General features: G+C 41.0%; 1 protein-coding gene across 1 annotated transcript in view; it reads right to left on the bottom strand.

Moving 5' to 3' along the window:
- Positions 1–671: 671 nt before the first annotated feature.
- Positions 672–20,231, bottom strand: part of snd1 (staphylococcal nuclease and tudor domain containing 1) — a 182,258-nt gene continuing 162,698 nt past the window's right edge. Inside the window, exons 22-24 of the mRNA XM_003444948.5 lie at positions 16,633–16,836; positions 4,419–4,463; positions 672–1,683 (exon numbers count right to left, since the gene is read on the bottom strand). Of these exons, the coding sequence (XP_003444996.1) occupies positions 1,618–1,683; positions 4,419–4,463; positions 16,633–16,836 (315 nt within the window). The 3' untranslated portion in view covers positions 672–1,617. The remainder of the gene's footprint in view (positions 1,684–4,418; positions 4,464–16,632; positions 16,837–20,231) is intronic.

The raw sequence follows: 20,231 nt of genomic DNA, 5'->3' as shown, positions 1-20,231 counted from the left end.
AAAACATTTTAAAACGATAAAAATAATAACTTTGGCCTTGATTGTAGATAAATCTTCAAATTGGACTGTTGTTGCAAAGAGGCTACAAATTCTCTTCCAATACAGATATATTTTGTTTCAGCCAATGGGATGGATCAAATCCAGTGCACAAAAAGGTTTTATTTTAAAAATTATTTTTGAGAATTATGTTTTGTTTTTTTTAAACAGGCAGGAAACACTTCAAACCTGTACTTTTTAAAAATCAACTCATGTAAATTCAGTAGCTGTGCTTCTGCATGACTTACATAAACTTTAAACTTTTAAGTGAAAACAGTTGATTTTCCAGCAGTCCCAGCAGGACTACTGGAAGTGATACATTTGAAAGATTTTGGAGGTGAAGGTTAAACAAGCTCAAGCTTAGACAAATTAGCGTTGGTAATTTCAAATTTTGTGGTTAAAAAAAGAAAAGAAAAATAACCCAAACTGTCAAGCTTTTAGTGAAAGACCTTTGCTGGATTGTGGTGTTTTACAGGAAACAAAACCTTTTATCTGCATTGAAGTGCTCTTAAATTTTGGCACAAGTGTTTCATAAAAAAAACTAAAATCCTGAGCTTTATGTCTAAAGGACTTTATTTCAGGTTGCATTTTTCGCATTCTTTCATTTTTATTTGAAGAAAAAACAAAAACCCGCATTTAATTTGCTTATTTTTTATTCATCAGATTTTTAATAGAATGCAAAGGTCCATTATATGGAAACAAATTCAAACACTGTATCTGCCATGGCATACAGAGACAGGAAGAGAAGAGACTGCCAGAGACAGGATCATTACCATTATCAGAATGTAAACTTTACAGAAGAAGAGATGATAAAATGCCACGTGAAGGCATCGATATTTACTGGTCATAAAAGTGTGACAGTGAATAAACGACGAAACACTCCCCACAAAAACATCTGCAAATGTCATAATCACACAGATATACACTGAAGACAAAAATAATTCATTGTTTTTTTCTTTTCAAGTCTGTGTGGCTCCACCTACAGCACTTTTCTAAAACAAAGCAATATACACCTTTCAACATATCCTCACATTTACAAGAAATTCACTAGGGAAGCATTCGTTGCTTAAAAAACAAATTAAAAAAAATTGAGCTTTTTCCTGCGAAACAGACGTTCCCTTCCGAGTAAAGAGGAAAGCAGGGCTTGGGCTAGAGTGTCAGAGAGCAAAGTCGATGACTGGCTGAAACACATACATAGGCATCACTTATTATCATTCACACAGGTACTGCTGAGAGGATCGTGTGGCAAATAACGGACCGGCAATAGTGCAGCCGCCGATTAGGGAAAATAAAGGACGAAAGGAAAGTGATTCTTGCATGATAATTATTTTTTCTTATAGCTTTGCTAGCATGCTCTATATGGAGCTACTGGGGCTAGCAGGAGGAGAAGATGTAAGAGAAGAAGAAAAGCCAGATGGGAGGGTTGAAATGTTAAATATGAGGGAAGAGTGAGTCGCGAGCTTGTTGTTTAGTTCGTCTTCTGTCCAAAGCATCACTTGCTGTCCACGTTGGTCTTTGGAATGGTGTTTAATGGATGGTCTGTTCTCTTTTTTTGTGTATCTTCTTTTATCTTTCCTTTCTTTAACGGCTGTAACCAAACTCGTCTGCATCGTCGGCACGGAAGTCTCCGTAGCGCCAAATGTTGAGCTGATGGGAGGACAGAGACAGATCTCATTGACCATACTGACACAGATAACTGCACAATGTGGTGAAAATGTCCCATTGCTTTGAACGGAACTTCCAATAACCTCTCCAGCACATTGCATGTTAAATGGACAAGAAAAAAGAAAAAGAAGATAAAGGGGAAAGAGAGCTACAGTGCAACACGGAGAGAGAGAGAGAGAGAGAGCTTTCACAGACCAGTGCGAAGAGCCAGCATCATCATCATCATCATCATCTCCATCACCATTTAATCGGACCTGCGTATCCAGGAGATTCGCAGTGCCTCAAACACCACCAAGTCTATTACTTCTCCTATTCCATTACACTGACAATCCTGCACTGCCCCATAAACCATCCCGTTTGCCTAAATGTCGGCTTTACCGCGACGTGGTTGGCAAAGAGTGTGCGCACTTTGGAACAGCACCCACTTAGTTACTGCCTTTTTAAAAGCCACAGAAGCCGTCCGGTCTGAGAGGTGTTTGTGTGTATATGCGCAGGTCTGCTGTCTGGGATGCTTCTTTTATGGCTCTCAGAAGCATGCGCGTTCAGCTGTTAATGCTGTGATTCATACCTAATTAGCGACTGTGCTAATTAGCGGTAGTTATTAGGATGAATGAAATGAATGAAGCCATTTCCCCATTTCGCACTCCGCTGCCTTTTTTTCTGCTCCTCCCTGACACCCTGAAAACATGGCAGTAACTCCGATTGTGATTACAGTCAATTCCACCTCTGACTGACTCATTGTCTGGACATGCTGTATAACCGCCGGGTAGCTAAAGCAGCACAGGAGGGACTGATTCTTTTAGAATGTAGAGCCATCATGCTTTACAAGAGTAAACAAAGCGACATCCAAGTGTCTATTGCATGCTCCTGGGGCTCTTGTGAAAGGCTTTTTCTTTTTTGTACGATGCTGTCAAAGTCTCCAGGTTTCAGCCCTTGTCAACAGGACTTATTTGAACAGACCTTTATTACTCCTCTATTATTTTTACATAATGTCTTTTTTTTGTTACTACTCAACATAAAGACCATAACCATAAATGGGAGTCCAATTGTTCACAATGTGGCTGCTACTAAAAATCAGTTTATTTTTCTTTTAAAGGCCCCGTAGAGCCGTGTTTGACAAGTGAAAGGTTGATGGTTCAATTCAAGCTGAAGACACTAATCCCCTTTGCGGTTGTGTCAAGAAGGGCATCTGTTGAAAAATGCGCGGCGCTAACCGCTGGGACGACCCCTTGTCACAAGAGACAAGGTTAAAGTGGCTTCTATTTATTTATGTTTTAAAGGATCAAGTGATTTCCTAAAGAAGTTGGGTAATGTAGTTTCAACTCTTTAATCCTTAAAAAAAACTTACTAGGAAAAAACATAGAAGCTCTTTTCTGAACTGAGTGTTTTCTGTAATATTTCAGGCCTGCTTATAGAACAAAATGACCCGGTGCGCTTCAGAGATTAGTGAAGGTTGTCTCTGCCTGTGCAAACTGTCCAAATAATCGTCAAACCACGTCTTTTTATATATGACATATATCTTTGATATGCTGATATATATGCATTAAGGTACAGGGCAGGTCATCACTCTTAAATCGGAAAGTTGGCATATGTACTGCACTGGTGACTTTTAAAAGCAGCAGGATGAATATGTTTTAGTTCATTATTGCCAAAAAAAAAGGCAATGACTTTCTAGTTTCTTGTGCATATTTATGATATCATCAGTACTTAGATGCTTTTGGAATGGAGGAAGTAGAAACTTCAGTAGAAAAGGAACCTTTGAGTGTATATAGTACTTGACCTAGACACAAGTGTGGCAATTTGGACATGTTATGAAGTCTAAACATCAGCTGTGTAAGGGGAAAAAACCCAACACAACACAACAAAACACAGAAATGAACCATCAATAGTCTCCAGGCTTTATATGTGAAGGAGGAAGTTCAATATGATGTTCACTCTAAGTGAAAATCACATTTCCACTCACTACCTAAGGAACCCCCACACACAGTGAAGCAATGTATAGAGAAAAATTGAGAAACTGAAACAGTATTACGAGAAAGTAAACAATGGCACTCACAGTGTGTCTGGAGAGCTGGACTCTCGCAGCCCTCCCCGTCCATCTGTGCTACACATAGCGCAAGATAGCACTACACATTAAATTGTAACCCCCCACCAACTAGTCCCTAGAACTCTCTGGTCTGAAAGCACTTATTGTTTTTAAATTTCCTGGGTTCCTTTCCAATCTTTTGCTGCCAGTTTCACTTGGCTGGCCGCACAGTTTACTGGTCACAGAATAAATACATTTGCGGCGGATTGTTATGTCAAAACTCTGACTCGACTCATTCCAACATGAGAGCCCAGTGTGCTAGACCCTAAATCCTATTCATTCCTTCCTCACTATCCCCACTGCACTCTTTTGCACAAATCCCCACCCCCCCATTTTCATAGAACGGACCTGCACAGACTGTGGGCAGCAGTCCATATGGGACAATGCTGACTGCCAATGTAATGTGTGACATCTTGAGAAAGAGAAAAAGCAGAGAGGAGAAGATACACTTTCTCTCTGATAGTTTCCAAGGGAGAGTAATTAGTGTTGTAATGTATTCTTGTTTTGGCATCAGTAGATTTCTCAGAGAGGCAGACAAACTACAGGAGGCGGCGACAGAAAAGCGGAAAAAAAGGAAAAAGAAATAGAAAACGACAGACAATAAGATGGTGGCTGGGATGAAGTGACTTACCCTGGCACTCTTGGCAGATTCTTGACTGTTCAGGTACTCTGTCACCTGAGGCAGAAGGAGACAAGTCATTAGCATATCACATCCCTGCGTCACTCGTAGGATTTTAAAGGATTAAGGTGAATCAATGCATCCTTTCAACCTGCTCTGCCCCTGAGACATTTCTTTTACCTGCATACATGGAAATTTACAAGGTTTTTTTTGCACAAAGTTCACTTTTTATAAAGAAGGGTACTCGCTCACCCTCCCCTTCAGCACTGGATGGAAGGAGCGCAATGTTCTCTGAAGATCAACAAGATCGAAACAACACACAGACACAAAGTGGTTATGCCACTGCAGGCAATGCAGATCACACAAACATGCAAAGGAAGCACACGGAGCTCCCGACGTCATGTTACAGCGCAACGCTTTCTGTAACTGAGTTAATCCACCAATGGGTGGGGCATCCCTTCATGCTAAGTCACTCAAGATAAGAGGGTTTCATACTCATGCCTTCCAGCCTCAGGCCACCACGTCGATGGTGTGCAGAAGATTTTTTTTTTTTAAACAAGTGCATTTGAAGGACACCTTAAAGGTGTTCTGCTTTGGTGTTTTTTCCTCTTTTGGTACAAAATCAGTACTCTTTTGTTTTGTTTTTACAGTAAGGTTCTGGAACAGTGAAAACTAACAGGGAATGAGTCAGCTATGACCAGTACTGTATAGCTAACTATAGCAACTGTTTGTTAAACAAAAAGCATCGTAACAGATACTGTAGGTGCTGTGCAATTAATCAGCTACAACTATGAAAACAACACTGCACGGCACTTTGTAACGACGGCCTCTTTTACTGATTTTACCCCTCACTCACTGACTCTCCGATGGGCTCCGGCAGGTTTAGTTGAATCGAGCCTTTTCTCAACCAGAAGCGCAAAATCAATTCAGCTAATTAGAAACATACAATAGTATAAAAAGGAACAGAAGATACAGATCTGCTTTTTTCTTTAACAAAAAAAGGCATCAAGTAATCATAATTATTTGTTATCTCAACTTAGAGCCTAGAGATAACATTGAATCAACTTGTAATTAACAAATACAGCCAAACTGATGTTTATTCACCAAAGGCTATGCAACGATGAACTATCAAAGTCTGCAAATGAACTTAAATGCTAAAACCCGATGTCTTAAAAAGTGGAATTAAGCTATGACATTATGGTAAAGAGTCTAGGCTAGCAACTTGAGCACGTGCCATCTCAGGGTGTATTTTTTGGTAAAATCTTTAAATCTAAACTTTCTAATCTCTGATAAATAAAAGTAGTATGAAATAAAAACAAAGTGTACTAGTTTATAGCTTTAATAATACTTTAAAGTACCCAGATAGTTTTGTCACATACTGTATATATAAACTCTTTCCACCCTATCCATTTGCTCAATAGAAGTGCTGCTTTAAAAAGATCTGCTCAAAGGTAATATGCACATATTGAGAGTATGGAGAGGATTACACAGGAGTTGGAGGAGAGAAGAGAAAACCAATGTGCAGTGTTGAGCATATTGACTGCTTCTGCTAGAACAGCCATTTAGCCTCATTGAATGAACCAGTGATGAGTCATAGGGCAGGGGGTGGGGGGGGGGGGGGGCAAAGGGAGATAGAGAGCCAGTTTGCTTAGGTGGGTACAGTGTAAGTGGATGTTTGGACCTTGAAAAGCTCAAGCAACAGACCCTTGGAACGAGATGTCCTCCACCATTTACAATATTGGATAAAGTTATGCACGAGGTACACAAACACAAATAAGAGGTTGCTCCACATCCACCGAATAAGCACAATCCGTACGATGCATGCATGAATTTGTTCATTCCTGTCTTTTCTGACATAGTGGCAGACATAACCATGACAGTAAAAAGAAAACAACTTTAATGAAAGAACACAAAGAAATCAAAAGTCAACTGAAAGAGAAGTCATTGTGTTTACACATAAAAGATTCCGTTTTGCGGCATGTTTTGAAGGCGATTATAATAGCAGAAGAGCTGGTTGGCACATACACATCTAGAACAAGGATGCCAGATGTTAAAACAGTTGAGTGTGGATGAGGCTCTGGAGTTTAATTGCTTAGCTAGCTTGTGCACATAGGTTGATTTGATAGCTGCGCTGCATATGGCACAGCCGAGATAACAGACCTGTCTGTCTGTGTGAGCGCGTGCACATGTAAGTGTGCGGCTGAGGAAAGTGCTGTGGCTGCACAAGTCATCCGTCAAAGCCAGCTAAAGGAGAGATTTTTTTGTTTTTGGAAGACATTGGGATTTGGCATCTTGGTCCCATCGGGCAGATGTCACCATATGGAAGACCCAGCCGAAGATATTTCACAGACACAAAAGGCCAGTGATGCCATTTGGGCTTTGGAGGAGAGCTCTCAGTGCTCACAGCAGTCTTTCCCAGTGCAACACTTGGACAGCTAGGGGAAGCTAACATGATGGGGAAGAGGGTCTCATACGTGCCAAAGTGGATTAGGCAATATATAAACACAAAAGAGAGAATTGCATTTGTGAGGAAAAATGGCAAACCCAAAAAAGAGCTCAACTTTAGAGGAAATGTATTCCATCTGCACTTTTTCCAAACTCCATAGAGCTGAGAGGCTGAATCCAAATGCTAAGTATTCTGTGAAAGATGCAAAGTCAAGAGCACTACAGCACAATATGCACAGATGATATGCTGCCATACTGAAATTATCATGGTGGGCCTCTTTGTACTGTGGTCGGGAGGGTGCCTTTCCTGGCTCACCCTCATCTTTCACTGTTCCCCTCACTTCACTGAACACAACAGCCAATCACTGTGCAGCTGAACACAGATGATGACAGACTTTGGATTTCGAACGGCTGCACGTATCCTGTCCCGGATCCTTCTTTTCACAGCTTTTCTATTGGCTCCAGTAGAGAGGCACAATGGCTCATTTGTGACACAAAGTGATGTAAAACTCGTCTGGAGAGGCAAAGAAAAGGAATATTTATCTTTATAGCAAACAAGGGTGTCATCATATAGATGGAGGAAGGGAAATCTAGAAATGATGGCAGGGAGGTAGAATAAGTAAAATAATGTGCAAGTAAAGTAAAGAAGTCCAATAAGAAAAGAAAAGAAAATGCAGAGTTTGTAGAGAGTTCAGGTAGCAGAAGTCTGCGGGCGACAGTGAGCTTGTCTGGATGACCCTACAGAGCTCCCATATGCCAGACAGATGCCATTAACGGTGAGCAGTGGCTATGGATGCTGGCACCAGAGAATATGTTGTTGGCTAAGGAGGCTGCAGCGTACGTGGGAGTGCTCCTGAATGCATGTGATTTAATTCTTTGCAATTACTTGCAACAAAACAACTAACAAAAAAAGTTCTACTGTAAAAGACTGAGACTAAAAACGTCTATCTGATACTCGCATTCGCACCAAAGGGGAAGGATCTGAAAATACTTTTGACTCAGCGTTAATGTATGCAGGTAACTTTCTCACGCAAGACTTGGTGGGAGACTTTGTGTAAGTGTGATGCTTCCCGTAAGATGAACGACAGGTGGTGTCGGTCTGGCGGTTTGGCACTAGTCTGTGTATCTGACTGGCTGTGAATCTGCAAGAGTGAGAGAGGCAGTGAGGGAGGGAGACCATGCATTTCCCCGCACTGGCCAGCATGCCATGCCCAGGTGGTGTTCTGCTAAGCGCGGTGTGAAAGTGGTGGATCGGAGTGAGAGCTAACGCGGCACTTTTGTGACAGGTTGTGCACGTCTGGTGCGTAGGTGAGCTGCGTCTTCTTTGAATTTCACAGCACGTGAAAATGCTCAAGTAAAACCAGATTTAGCCAGATTTTTGGATGGCGTGTGTATGAAAAACAAGTGACTAATCGACGTTTCGGTGCCGGGTGTGTTCACGCGGTCCTCGCTGACGATATGGGATGTCAGAGGACTTAAAAAACACCCGAGTGGAAAGGGAACAATGAGGCGTGTCCTCTGTGCATGTTGCACTTTTCTCATTAGCAGCAATGATGATCAGGCGCACAGCCTCTCAGACACATGTCGTCAAACTCCAACATAAAAACTGCCACTAACAGCCTTTTGTCACTGTTTCTTTGTTGCTGCTTTGCTCTTGTTTTTTTTCATCCCACTCTATCAATCCTTATTACGTCTTGTTTCATGTCCCCCCCGCCTGCCTGCCATCTCAGCCTCCTTTTGACTACACTGAAAACAAAAAACTCTGCAGCAGACGGATCGTCGTCAGAGCTTCTTCCAGAAAATAATAGCTTTCATGTCCGCAGCTCAGGGTGTTTCCAGTTGAGAATACTCTGTTAAGCAATGGACTGTCCTACGAGACATCTTTCAATCAACATGCCCATGCATAGCTAACAAGGGAGGGACTCCTTGAAGGTTTGTCATGTGTCAGGACTGAAGGAATGCAGTGGTGCTTATTAAAGACAAGATAGAAAGACTGACACTGAATCAGATTTTTTTTTTTAAATGGATGTAAAACAAAGTAGATCTACAATGTCTGGCAATTATAGTTTTTTTGTGTGGCTTTTATTTCTCCTAATCCTTTCTTTACTTTCTACTAGGGCTGCACAATTGATCAAACACTTACAATGAACTATTCTTGTTGGCTTATTCGTTTATTTTGACCACAAAGTGAAACTGTTCAGATTCAGATTCTGTCTTTTCCGTGAATGCTCTGGCATTAACCAAGCAGGAGAAATTGAAGCTCCTGAAGTAGACATAGTAGGGCCCCAGCTGGGTATTTAACTAAGGTCCCTCATGCTATGAGGCAACAGTGCCAAATAATGAGTTACCAGACTGGCCTTGTTGGCCTGAAACAGTTATTAAAACCTGATAATCGAGATAAAATGAAATTAGCAAAACTCCATTTTGCGATGACCCATCGTTTTATCTCGTGTTAGAAATCACAGCACACTGCTTTCCTTTGCATCGGTGTGATTTTGCTCTTTCCCAAACCCCCCAAAAAAGCCAAAGCACATTGAGTGCATGAGTGTCATTGCCCCTGTCTGCTGCAAACTAAGACTACGTCCTGTTACATGCTGGTCCCCCCAGCATGGCTGTCGGATGAGATCAGATGCTTTGTTGGGAACGTGGCATGACAAGCCCACCAGCGTGGGTTCATGGAGTTAAAGAGGACACATTCGTGTACACCAAGCACATACAACAAATGCAAATGCAAACAGTCTCTAGTGCTCTCCCAGATGTTCTGGAAGGAACTGCTCTCGTAAATATGCAATAACACCACTGCATCTCACCCTAACCTGCAAATGTACTCTCATAAAAGTTGTGTAAGAACATTTTGCTCTTCTCCAATATCATTTTATTTTTCCCAGCAAGGTCAGATATCACAAAACAGTATAAATTAAAACAGCCCGGTGCCTCTGCTCCCCTCCTGTACTCACCCCAGGGTCTTAGGCGGGAGGATGGTGTGTAACAGTGTGTGTGTGTGTGTGTGTGTGTGTGTGTGTGTATATACACATCTGCAGAAGGAATGGCATCTGTGAAGTGGCGCGTGTCAGTTAGGACATGTCCAAAAAAAAAAAAAAAGACCCTCAGAGCAATGCCAGCAGGGGAGGAAAGTGCATGCGAGTGTGTATGCAGTCAATAACAGGGAGCAGAAAATGTCCATTAAAAGGCCCCATCTCTAACTCTACTTGTAAATTAGGTATTGAGCCATTGGTGGAGAGCGGTTATGCTGTAACACACCCGTGACACTCAGTGGGGGGGTGTTTATGTGTGCCCTGTGGGTTTTTGGGGGATGAAGAGGCTCTTGATGGGCTGTGACAGGCGTTGGGGGTTGAAAAGCGAGGGCAGCAACCTGAAAAATCAGTCAACTGGTGGTCTGGATATGGCTAAAAGCCATTTATAAATGACACGGTGAAGACTTTTTGGGTTGGGGGCGGAGGCGGCGGAAATCTGATACACTGTAGGGTACCTACTTTCTGTCCTCGGCCACACAAACTCCAACCTGCTATTTTTTGTTTTTCTTCTTTTAATCTTATTGGCATTTTTATTACGATTTCACAATTACAAATTTTACTACATTACTATTTATCTTTGGTATTCATCTCCCAGGTTTGCACTTGTGTGTTTTACTATCGTTTTCCTCCTTTCCTCCATGTCAAATACATGAGGGACAGCTACACAGGTGACTCCTACTCTTGGGGAACAGTGTTACATGAATCGTGGTTTGCCCACCAGGCCTCAATTTGTTACAAAGAACCTACTCTATAGAGGCAACAACACTCCCAGGAGGCATATCTTCAATGTCCAAAGCAGTGCCTTAACAGCATGGCAGCAGAGGTCCTCACCACATGAGACCCTTGACTGGAGAGTAAAGGGGCAATCGTGATTTGATAAATGGAAGAGGCGATCCCCGGAGGCAGCCCTCTGCACGTGTGATCCTCTTTCCTGATTTCCCCCCATTCAGCTCCCTCTTTATCTACATTTTCAAACTCCATTAACACAATTATTCTGTCCTACTAGCTAATACTGGGGACTATAGCAAGTTGTAAGAAAACTACACTACCCAAGAGGCCCTTTGTGTAAGGAAAAGGGAAAAAAAAAAGTCTGAATAAACAAACCTCACATCATGTGAGCTACCGCTTACAGGCGTCTCTTCTGGGCCATCAAAGCTTTTCACAACTTTAAAGTCAGCTGCTCAAAATTCATACGGTAAAAGCAAAGCATCAGTGTGAATACGGCAAGAATACAGAGCAAGAAGATAAAAGGCAAAAAATAAAACCATATTTCCTGAGGGGTTCCTGGTAATTATAGCTTTCACTTTGAATAGGCCACCTCACAGCTGTTTCCCCCGCAGTCCACCTTCTGCCGACACACTCACGAAAACATTTAGATAAAGATCTTCTCTCCATCTTTATATACATTAGGTTAAGGTATCTTAATCCTTTCTGTGGGGAACAAGGTGGAAGCGAAGTCGATAGTCCAGCTTGGCTGTTGGTGATTGATAATAATTATGGTGGTGAAGGGAGACGCTTCCGTATTTGTAATTGAGTTGTAATTAGTAAACTGGAGATTATTAGCTTGTAACGCTAATGAACTTTGGGGGCCAGCACCGACTTCGGTTAGATGAGGTGACCGAGCGAGACAGCACCGTGGCCCGCCACAGTTTGAATCAGTCATATTTGTTGGCGGCTGCTGACAGAAAACACTGGTGAAAAGCAGCAGAGCACAAACGACAGCGCTCCTAACCACACAGACATCTTCCACTTGAGCTGCCATGACAGGCTCATTACAACTTGGATAAAGAAATATTAAGTGCGAGTGTGAAGTTCTGTGCAGTAGCTAAAAATATCCGCTCCAGGCACTTATTACTTGTGTGCCCAATCAGGTAGAAAGAAAATAATATATCTGTCATGCAACTTGTGGGCATTATTATCAACCTTGTGTGGGTTTGAAGGGCAGAAACATCTGAGGTAAGTTGCAAATAATTGCACATAACTGCATTTTAAATCACAGCTCATTATGAGGCCACCAGCAGGTTTGATCTGAGCTCTTCTCCACTATAATTCCCGGGGATTATTGCTCATCATGACACAGCACTGAAAGACGAAATGCAAATCAGCACGAGCAAAAACCAAATGAGGCACCTCGCCATTGACATCTAAATGACATGGCTCAAGCCCAGGATAACATAAATATACTAAAAGCTGAAAACAGAACACATGGGGAGAAATATGACAATCAGAAATGAGGCAGTGGTATATACAAGAATTCAGAGGAATGGACTGCGTAGGTGTGGAACAAGAAAGAAGGGATGAAGTGGGAAAAACTAAAAAGATAAGGTGAACAGTGAGTTGAGAAAGACAATAAAAAGGGTGAAAAAAGAAACAGAAGTCTGTTAAGTGGGCACCAGTGTGGAAAGCTGCCCTTCTGCGAGTGGATAGTTGATGGTGCCAGGACAATTTAAGGCTGGCTAAGTATATCTCATGTGCCTTGAAGTCTGTGTTCAAGTCTCAGGTTAGCACATGAGAGAGGATCTAAATGTGTGTTTTTTTAAAAAGTCACTTTCTTTGTATACAGAACAATCCAACAGGACATTTGGCAAACATTCATTATCTCTTGTTTGCCAAAGTTAACAGCACAGTCATTTTTTAAGCATTTATAACTGGATGGAAAATTGTTTTCTCGTGCATCCCGATGCCTTTTTCCCTCTACACTTTTACTGTCAGAGAAAATGACACAATTGCTCCATTTTACACTGAAGTAAAGAGATACAAATTTTCTTCATCTCAATGACAGCAGTTGCTAACAGGGGCAATCAGACCAAATAACACATCGCTCTAAATATTGCTACCAAAGGCAACCATAACGTGGCTGTTCAGCTTTACTGCTCATTTATGATACTAATTTGATGAAAACATGTACAGCTGGCTTCTTCTACGAACTGTGGCCAAATGTACCTAACAGTCAGAGCACAGCAGTACACAAACACCCCTTTATTACTACAGAAGCGTGCACATTGTCGAGCTCTATAGCTGAATTTAAAATGTCAGAACAGTGATGAGTCCAAGAACAGACAGCTACACAGATAATCTAAATATAAAAGCTTAATAAAAACACATGAGCAGATGGACTACACATGATATGCCATATGCATATGACAGATTATACTATGAGATTAAAATCCTCTTGGTTACGCACATGCAATATGTTTATGAGGGTGAATAGTGGTTATTAACAGTTTAAAATATTTACGGCTGTTCTGATTCAGGTTAGTCTGTCTCTTTGGATCATTTTCATATTATATGACTTGATGCTTTATTTTCCAAGGACATCAGCGGGTAAGTTCTTTATTAAGAACTTTCTTTTGATCATAATTAGGCTCAGTATCTTCCATCTGATTTTCCCATTTCCTCTTTCTTGCCTTCCTTTAAAGTGGAACCAGAGATTTAAGATGAAGCAGCTGGTATATGATCATCATTTCACCTACACTTTCACAATGTTTATACCTTTTCATGACACTACTATATAGCAGATGTGATAGCTGTCCATATGGCGTGCATAGTGAGCATCTACTAAAGAAGGGCTTAAGGCAGAGAGGCATTGAAAAAAAGAAATAAAGACCCAAATGGATGAATTTTCCTTCCTGCTTTTGCTCTATTGGGACATTGCCATCCTCAAAGACTGGTGTTAACCTTCAGTGCACTTATGACTGACTATTAATGGTTGCTGAAGTGCCAGTGAACATTACAGCCCATCTGTTACGTAATGCCTTAGCACTAGAGTACAGATTACAATGACCGTGTTCCAATGCCCAGGCATGGATAATGACTAAAGAACAGAGACAAAATGGAACAGATAAAAAGGACGAAAGTCAATTTTACAAGGAGGCTGATAGTCTAGATGCATGAAAAGGCAGAAGGGAGGAGTAAAAGAGCACAGGGTGCAAAGCAAGAATGCTTGGATACTACACTACTGAGCTTTGGGAGAATTTCTATATAGGGGAAGAATGATCCAGAGGTCACCAAGAAGTTGTACTTTAGAACATTTTTTTGGCTCTATTGCACCTTCAAGATAACGTTTTCTGTTGTCGTGCTAGCAGCAGGCACAGTTGGGCTCATGAATCTCTCAGCCAGAATGCACCTTGCACACAAATTACTCTCCATCAACACTCCAAGTTCACTACAGCAAAATGTAAAGTAAGGTGAACACATTCATCCTGAGCAGCCTACAAGAAAGAGGGAAATGGGAACAGTACACAGCTTTGATTTGTGATTAAAACTATGAAAACTAATGGTTCATTTTCAGGCTAAAACTCATCCATATTTTAATTATCAATTCATTTCCACAATATTTGGTTACTTAACACATTAATCTTTTTGGCTAAAAACAACAAAACGAATGGTGAACCAAAGACACTTAGTCAATTCTTGATTTTCTGTCACCCAACAAATCCATAGATGCTCATCATTTCTAATAATGCTATAAAGAGCAGAACAGCAATAGTTTAGGAAATGCCATAATATGATAATAACACTGACTACCAAACTTCTATCTATGCAAACAGAAGTCTAGCAAATAAGCCCACATATACTGTGAATCAGACGCACAATCACCACGTTTAGATGTTTCAGAGGTCATCTGATCCTACTCGAGTTTGTTTTCACGAAGAAAGAAATGTGGAAGACGGCTTTGAGCTTGGAAGCAGACTTGATGGGTGGAATTATCAACAAGAAAGCTGTAGAGCTTTACTTAACACACACTTGTAAGCACTTTGGCAACACTGCTGCTTGTTAGGCTTTCTCCAGATCAAAATATTTGTCTGAAGCCAGCACAGAAGAGGCAAATGCATGTGGAGGCACAGCTGTTGCATACTAAAGAGGAACTGTTTGATCCAACAAAACCTAAATCTGTGGAGTCTATAAGCCTATTAGTTGAACTGCTGGGAGGTTTTAATCACCATCCTTTGTCTAAAGGGACCATTAACCAGAGACTGCATTATGGCTGCTGGCTATTCTTGGGAGGTCAGAGTTCAAAACACTCTCACAACGATGCACAGTGCTTTATTGACTAAGGCGGGATGGGAGAGTAAATAAATTGTTTGAAACACTGCGTTGACAAGTCTGTTCTTCCCAGTAGCTTCTAATTTAGATTAATATAGATTCTGATTATATTTATGAGCGATTACACTCTGGTGGACACATTACTCTGTTCCTTTGTGAGCTTTAATTTTTAAATAAATAAGAGTGACTAATATTGCGCTTGTGCAGAAGGAGTAATTGCAGCAGGAATAAATATCCTCCATTTTTCTTTATCTTTCATGTACAGAGTGGCTTTGAGTCTGCGAGGAGAATTAGCATAATGAGAGAAAAGCACATGAGTGATGCTTCGTGGTTTGACAAAATGGCCACCGTCTGAGGCAAAGTGTAGGTGTTTAAATGTGTATTGTGAGACTTGCGTTTGACAAGTGAGATGAGATAAGCATTAAGTCTTTTGTGCCACAGTGTTCACATTTAGAAAATCTGCAGCCTTTCAGTGTAGTACTAGCTTTCATGTATCGAGAAATTCTCCATGACAAACTAGCACCAAAACGTGGTAATTACTTAACTGCTAGGAAGCAAAAGACCTCGTAATGTGAAATAATATGCAATCGGGTCATTCGCCAGTGAGAACGCCAAACATTCACTGTGTATCTAAAACTGCAGTCCAACAAACTTGCACTATTGTCAACAGTGAACAGTGCTGAGATCCAAATTCAGTGACATCATATTTCTCTCGCTGACTTGTTTTCTGGGAGGCAGTCCATAACTGTTAATTCATCTTAAACAAAAACACCCAATTCACATCTCACCCAAACCACAAACTATGAATAACTGTCGGCCGCTGTTTGCAAAATTAAACTGCACTGAAACAATTAAAGATGGGCAGCAAAGACTAGTTTTAAACAGGCACAGGGGCTAAATTATTTAAGACTGTATTATTGAAAAGTGGTTCAGCTGTCAGCCATGGAGAAATGATGATGCGTTTTTGCTATTCCCAATCTTGAACGGTTCTAGCTTTCTGAAGAGAGGTGAAGGCGGCTTTCAGTTTCACATGCTGCAGGACTTTACAGCAGGGAGAAACAAACATTTAAACTTTGCTGGCAAAACAAGCAGTCTGTTGAAACACCTAGTGAATTACATCCAGGTGGATAAACGCAGTTTTCAACTGCCTACCTCATTGAATATGGGTAACTAAAATTAAAAGGAACCATTAGCCAGCTGATTATTTGGCTAGAAGTATATTCAGAAATTCAAATGTGAAAAGGTCAGAGTATCATTCAGCACGTCAGCTCACTGCACACAAACAGAGGCGGATTTAACTTTTTGATTTCAAACAAAGCTCTTTCAGGTTCTCTCTGTTTAACACATCATTAATGGGTTTTTTTCCACAAGAAGAAAAAAAAATCTAAAAACAAACCACAAACCCAACCCAATCATTATAGTAGTGGAACTGATAAAAGCAGCAGTACCATAAATCTTAACGATACCTATAAATATCAGCTATGTAATTACACGACTACCACATCTATGGCCCTGTTGAGACCAGACTAATTAACTTAGACTGAGAATAGGACTGGTTGCCTAAACATAACAGCAGCCAATTCACTAAGGGAGAGAAGCAGCATGGAAACAACAGAAACAACAAGGAATTTGTTTCTGGTTTTTTTTATCTAACAATGAGAGCTTGCATCACCAGCATCACATCTCCTCTCCTCACTTACCATCTTCTGCAGATGCTTCTCCTTGCGGACATCCACCATGACTAAGCCCTCTTTGACCAAGCCGAGGCCCACGTCCTCCTTGGTGTCCCCAAACTGTATTGTGACGTGTGGGCAGGTGGCACCCGAGTACTCCACATTCAACAGGCACTGGGTGTTCTGGATGTCTCGCACCACGCAGTCCACCACATCAGCACGGGCATCCTCCTGAAGAAGTGAGGGGATTTTAAGAAAAGATGAGGAAGGAATGGAAGGCGGTGCAAGATGGAGACAATTGGATAGAAATGGATGTTGGATTAAAGAGTGAAAAAATGAAAATTGAGTTGATAATAGAAGAAATGAATAAGAGGAGAGGGAGAAAGTTAAAAAAAAAAAAATGAAAGAGATAATTAAGTAGGTTATAACTGAAGGCTCACAAATGCAATCTAGAGGCTGATGGAAGCAGTGTAGATGTGCACCAGCCAAACTCTAACATCATTCTGTTGGAAACAAACACTGGTAAATGGGGGGGAAACCCTCCTGGGGAATAATAACACCACCTCATTCATGTCAGTTATTCAAATGACAGTTATCTACTCAACCAGCGGAAGAGGCTTTAGTCTGTCTGAAGCATCTAAGGTTAGACTCCTATTGAACCTTCTCCTCATCTAGATCATCAGTCGCCTTCTCCTTTCTTCTTATTCCTCAGGTAGTTACCTCTTCTAATTCCTAACCTTCTCAAATGTGAAAGGCCAGCATTTGTTTGAACATATGGTAGAGAAGGAGGTGGAACAGCTGCAGATCAATCCTGACCTCACGTCCTCCAGCAATCGGGGTGGGGGGGGGAAGAAAATAAATAAATAAAAAAGGAGCCGCATCTTCAAAGGCAAGAAGACACTTAGAAGCAAAAATCAGTCCCTGGCTATCATCCATCCCTCCCCTACAACATCCATCTCTTCGCTTACCCTTCTTTCTCGCCCTGGTCTTGTCTCCATGGCAACCCCCTTCGAACTAGCCGCCCTTGGGTTATGTGCGTGTGTGGTGTGTGTGTGTGTGTGAGTGCGTGCGCGTGTGTATGATCAAGTGTGGGCAGGGAAGCTTGTTCTAGGCACAAAACTAAGGGCCTTTTTTGTCCCCGCTCTCCCCCTGGCCAACTTGTCACAGGCGCTGCAGGGAAGCTCGGGGCAACAGTGACAGAGGGGGAGAGAGGAAGAGCGAGTCAGTGTGTGTCAGAAAGTAAGAGAGTGAGGGAGATAAGAGAGACAGAGAGAGAGAGAGAGACAGCTGATACAGGAGGAAAGGGAAAAACGCAGAGAGAGACTACTATAGAAGAGGAATTGCACTGACACTCGTGAAGAGACGATACAAAATTAATGAGTGCCTTTCAGTGACCCGCTCTCATCCACTGTGTGTAGAACAGACATTTCTGAAGCACTTGAGGGCAACAATGTTTGCATTTGCACCTCAGCTTACATTCGGATAACAAAACACTTCTTTTTTTTAAATGACTTGCTTTGAGCGATATTAAAATGCTATGAAGAAAATTTAATTTTTAATAAAAACAACACAAGCCAAACTTCTCAGACAAGATAATGTTACATCTTGTCCCAGCACAAAGCACCTTTTTTTCTTTTTGAACTTTTCATTTTCAAGAAAACACAAAGCAAATTATGAAAAGAATAAGATAGATGTGATGTGTCAGCAGGTGTTCTACAGTTTTGTCTAGTGACCTTTGCTTTGTAATTTTAGCCCCCCCCCAAAAAAGAAAAAGAAAAGTGGATTTTTTTTCCACCGCTTAATTTGCACATGTCTGTTAATAAGAAGAGATCGATAGCAGTCCAGTGTAAGCGATGCAATTTAGTACGTGATTGAGTAATTGGATGGAATAGTAGGCTTGTTTATAAGCCACTACCATTAGAAAGTGGCTATTTTGGTTAGAGTGCTTCTGTCTGGCATTTGTTAAAAGAAATAATTTGGGTGTTCATCTTTTCTACAAGAACAGTCTTAGCAAAAATGTGTTTAATTAGCTGAAAAGGCAAACTAAAGAAAATGGCAAGGCAGCTGAGAGTTCATGATGCCCACGAGAAAACTGGATTAATTACTGATAAATATGTGGTAGATGCTGCTGGAGTGAGATGTCATGGAAATAACACACTGTGCCTCTTTGCAAATAAAAACTTTAAGTTAAAAGTGTTATTCCTTCAAAACAGCAGAACAGTGAGAGTGTACCTTGGCATTTTTTCCCCTACAAAGATATTGTCACTATATGAAAAGGCATTAGGAGAATGATCTTATACTACTGGCAGAATTGTGTTAAGAAAGATATACGACTGACAATGAATGACTCGGGATGGTGAACATCTTGTGTAAAGGTGTCAGGTTGCAGATTGCAAGACAAAGGCAGCAAGCTTTTTTCAAGCGCAGCAGCAAAGGTGTGGTACGAGAGGGGTCGTGGGCTGTCACGTGCTGTCAGTTTGAGTGACGTAGTAAAAGGCTTCAGAAAAAACAGATGGCAAACACAAGAAAAGAGGAAAATGAAAAGAGAAATAGGAAAGAACAGATGCAGACTGACAGAGAGGGGTAAGGTGCATGTCAACCTCCAACATGTGGTTTAGCTTTGTGTGCGTATGTGTGTGTGTCTGCAGGCTGTAAGGTGTAGGTGATGCCTCTGTCCCCTGGGCTGGATCAACAGATGGGCCACTTCATCACTGACTCATGAGACAGGTGACAGCATGCACCCTGGTACCACCTGCTTGTGAACACATGCACTTTTTCTTCAAAAAGTATAAGAAAATGGGTTTTAGTGAAAGTGATTCTGTTTTCACATCCGACAATATATTAGGTTGGGCTTAAATATTGACGATCCAGGGATATTAAACAAATTTTATATTGCGGGACACGTCCAGCCCACGGTATAAACAAGTTTAACTACAAATTTAATCCCTGACACATTTTAATATATGAAGAAAAAAAAAATCAATTTCACACGTCTGTTTTTTAAAAATTTCTAAATGGAAAGAAAATGTTGCTTAAAGCTTTAATTGTGAGGAATAAATGTGTGACATGACAAAAAAGAATCTGTTAGCTCATTGCACAGACTGTCCTGTCATTGTATAATCTCTTTTTCTTTCTTTCTTTATTACTGTGAACATTTTTTTTTCATGATTTATCTATTATGAGCTTACTTTGGTGAGAGGTTATCAGCAGGAAAAGCTCTAAAACTTTAAATTTGAGACTTATTTATAAACTTATTGTGTAAACTGTATTTTCATCAGATGTTCAGTGGGCCAGACTAGACTAATTGGTGGGTTGATTTTCACCCCTGGGCCTTATGTTTGACAGCTCTGTGCCAAACTATCCAGTGGTTTTTAAAGAGGGTGCCGATGTGGATTTGATTGATACTCTGTTATTTGATTATGTTTCCTCACATTCACAAGCCCATTAAAAATACTTTACGCTACATTTTCAAACATAATGATATCAAATTTGCAATTTGACTGTATAACGCAACGGGCTGTCTCACTGATGCACAAAACAAAACATTTCCTTCAAAGGGTTGCCATGTTTTAGAATAAATGGAGCCTCTTTTGCTTACACTGTTAAGTGCATTTGATAATCTGTGA

Source organism: Oreochromis niloticus, linkage group LG17, assembly GCF_001858045.2.
Source record: "Oreochromis niloticus isolate F11D_XX linkage group LG17, O_niloticus_UMD_NMBU, whole genome shotgun sequence".
Classification (NCBI taxonomy): Eukaryota; Metazoa; Chordata; class Actinopteri; order Cichliformes; family Cichlidae; genus Oreochromis; species Oreochromis niloticus.
This window is presented reverse-complemented; position numbering and strand designations above follow the sequence as displayed.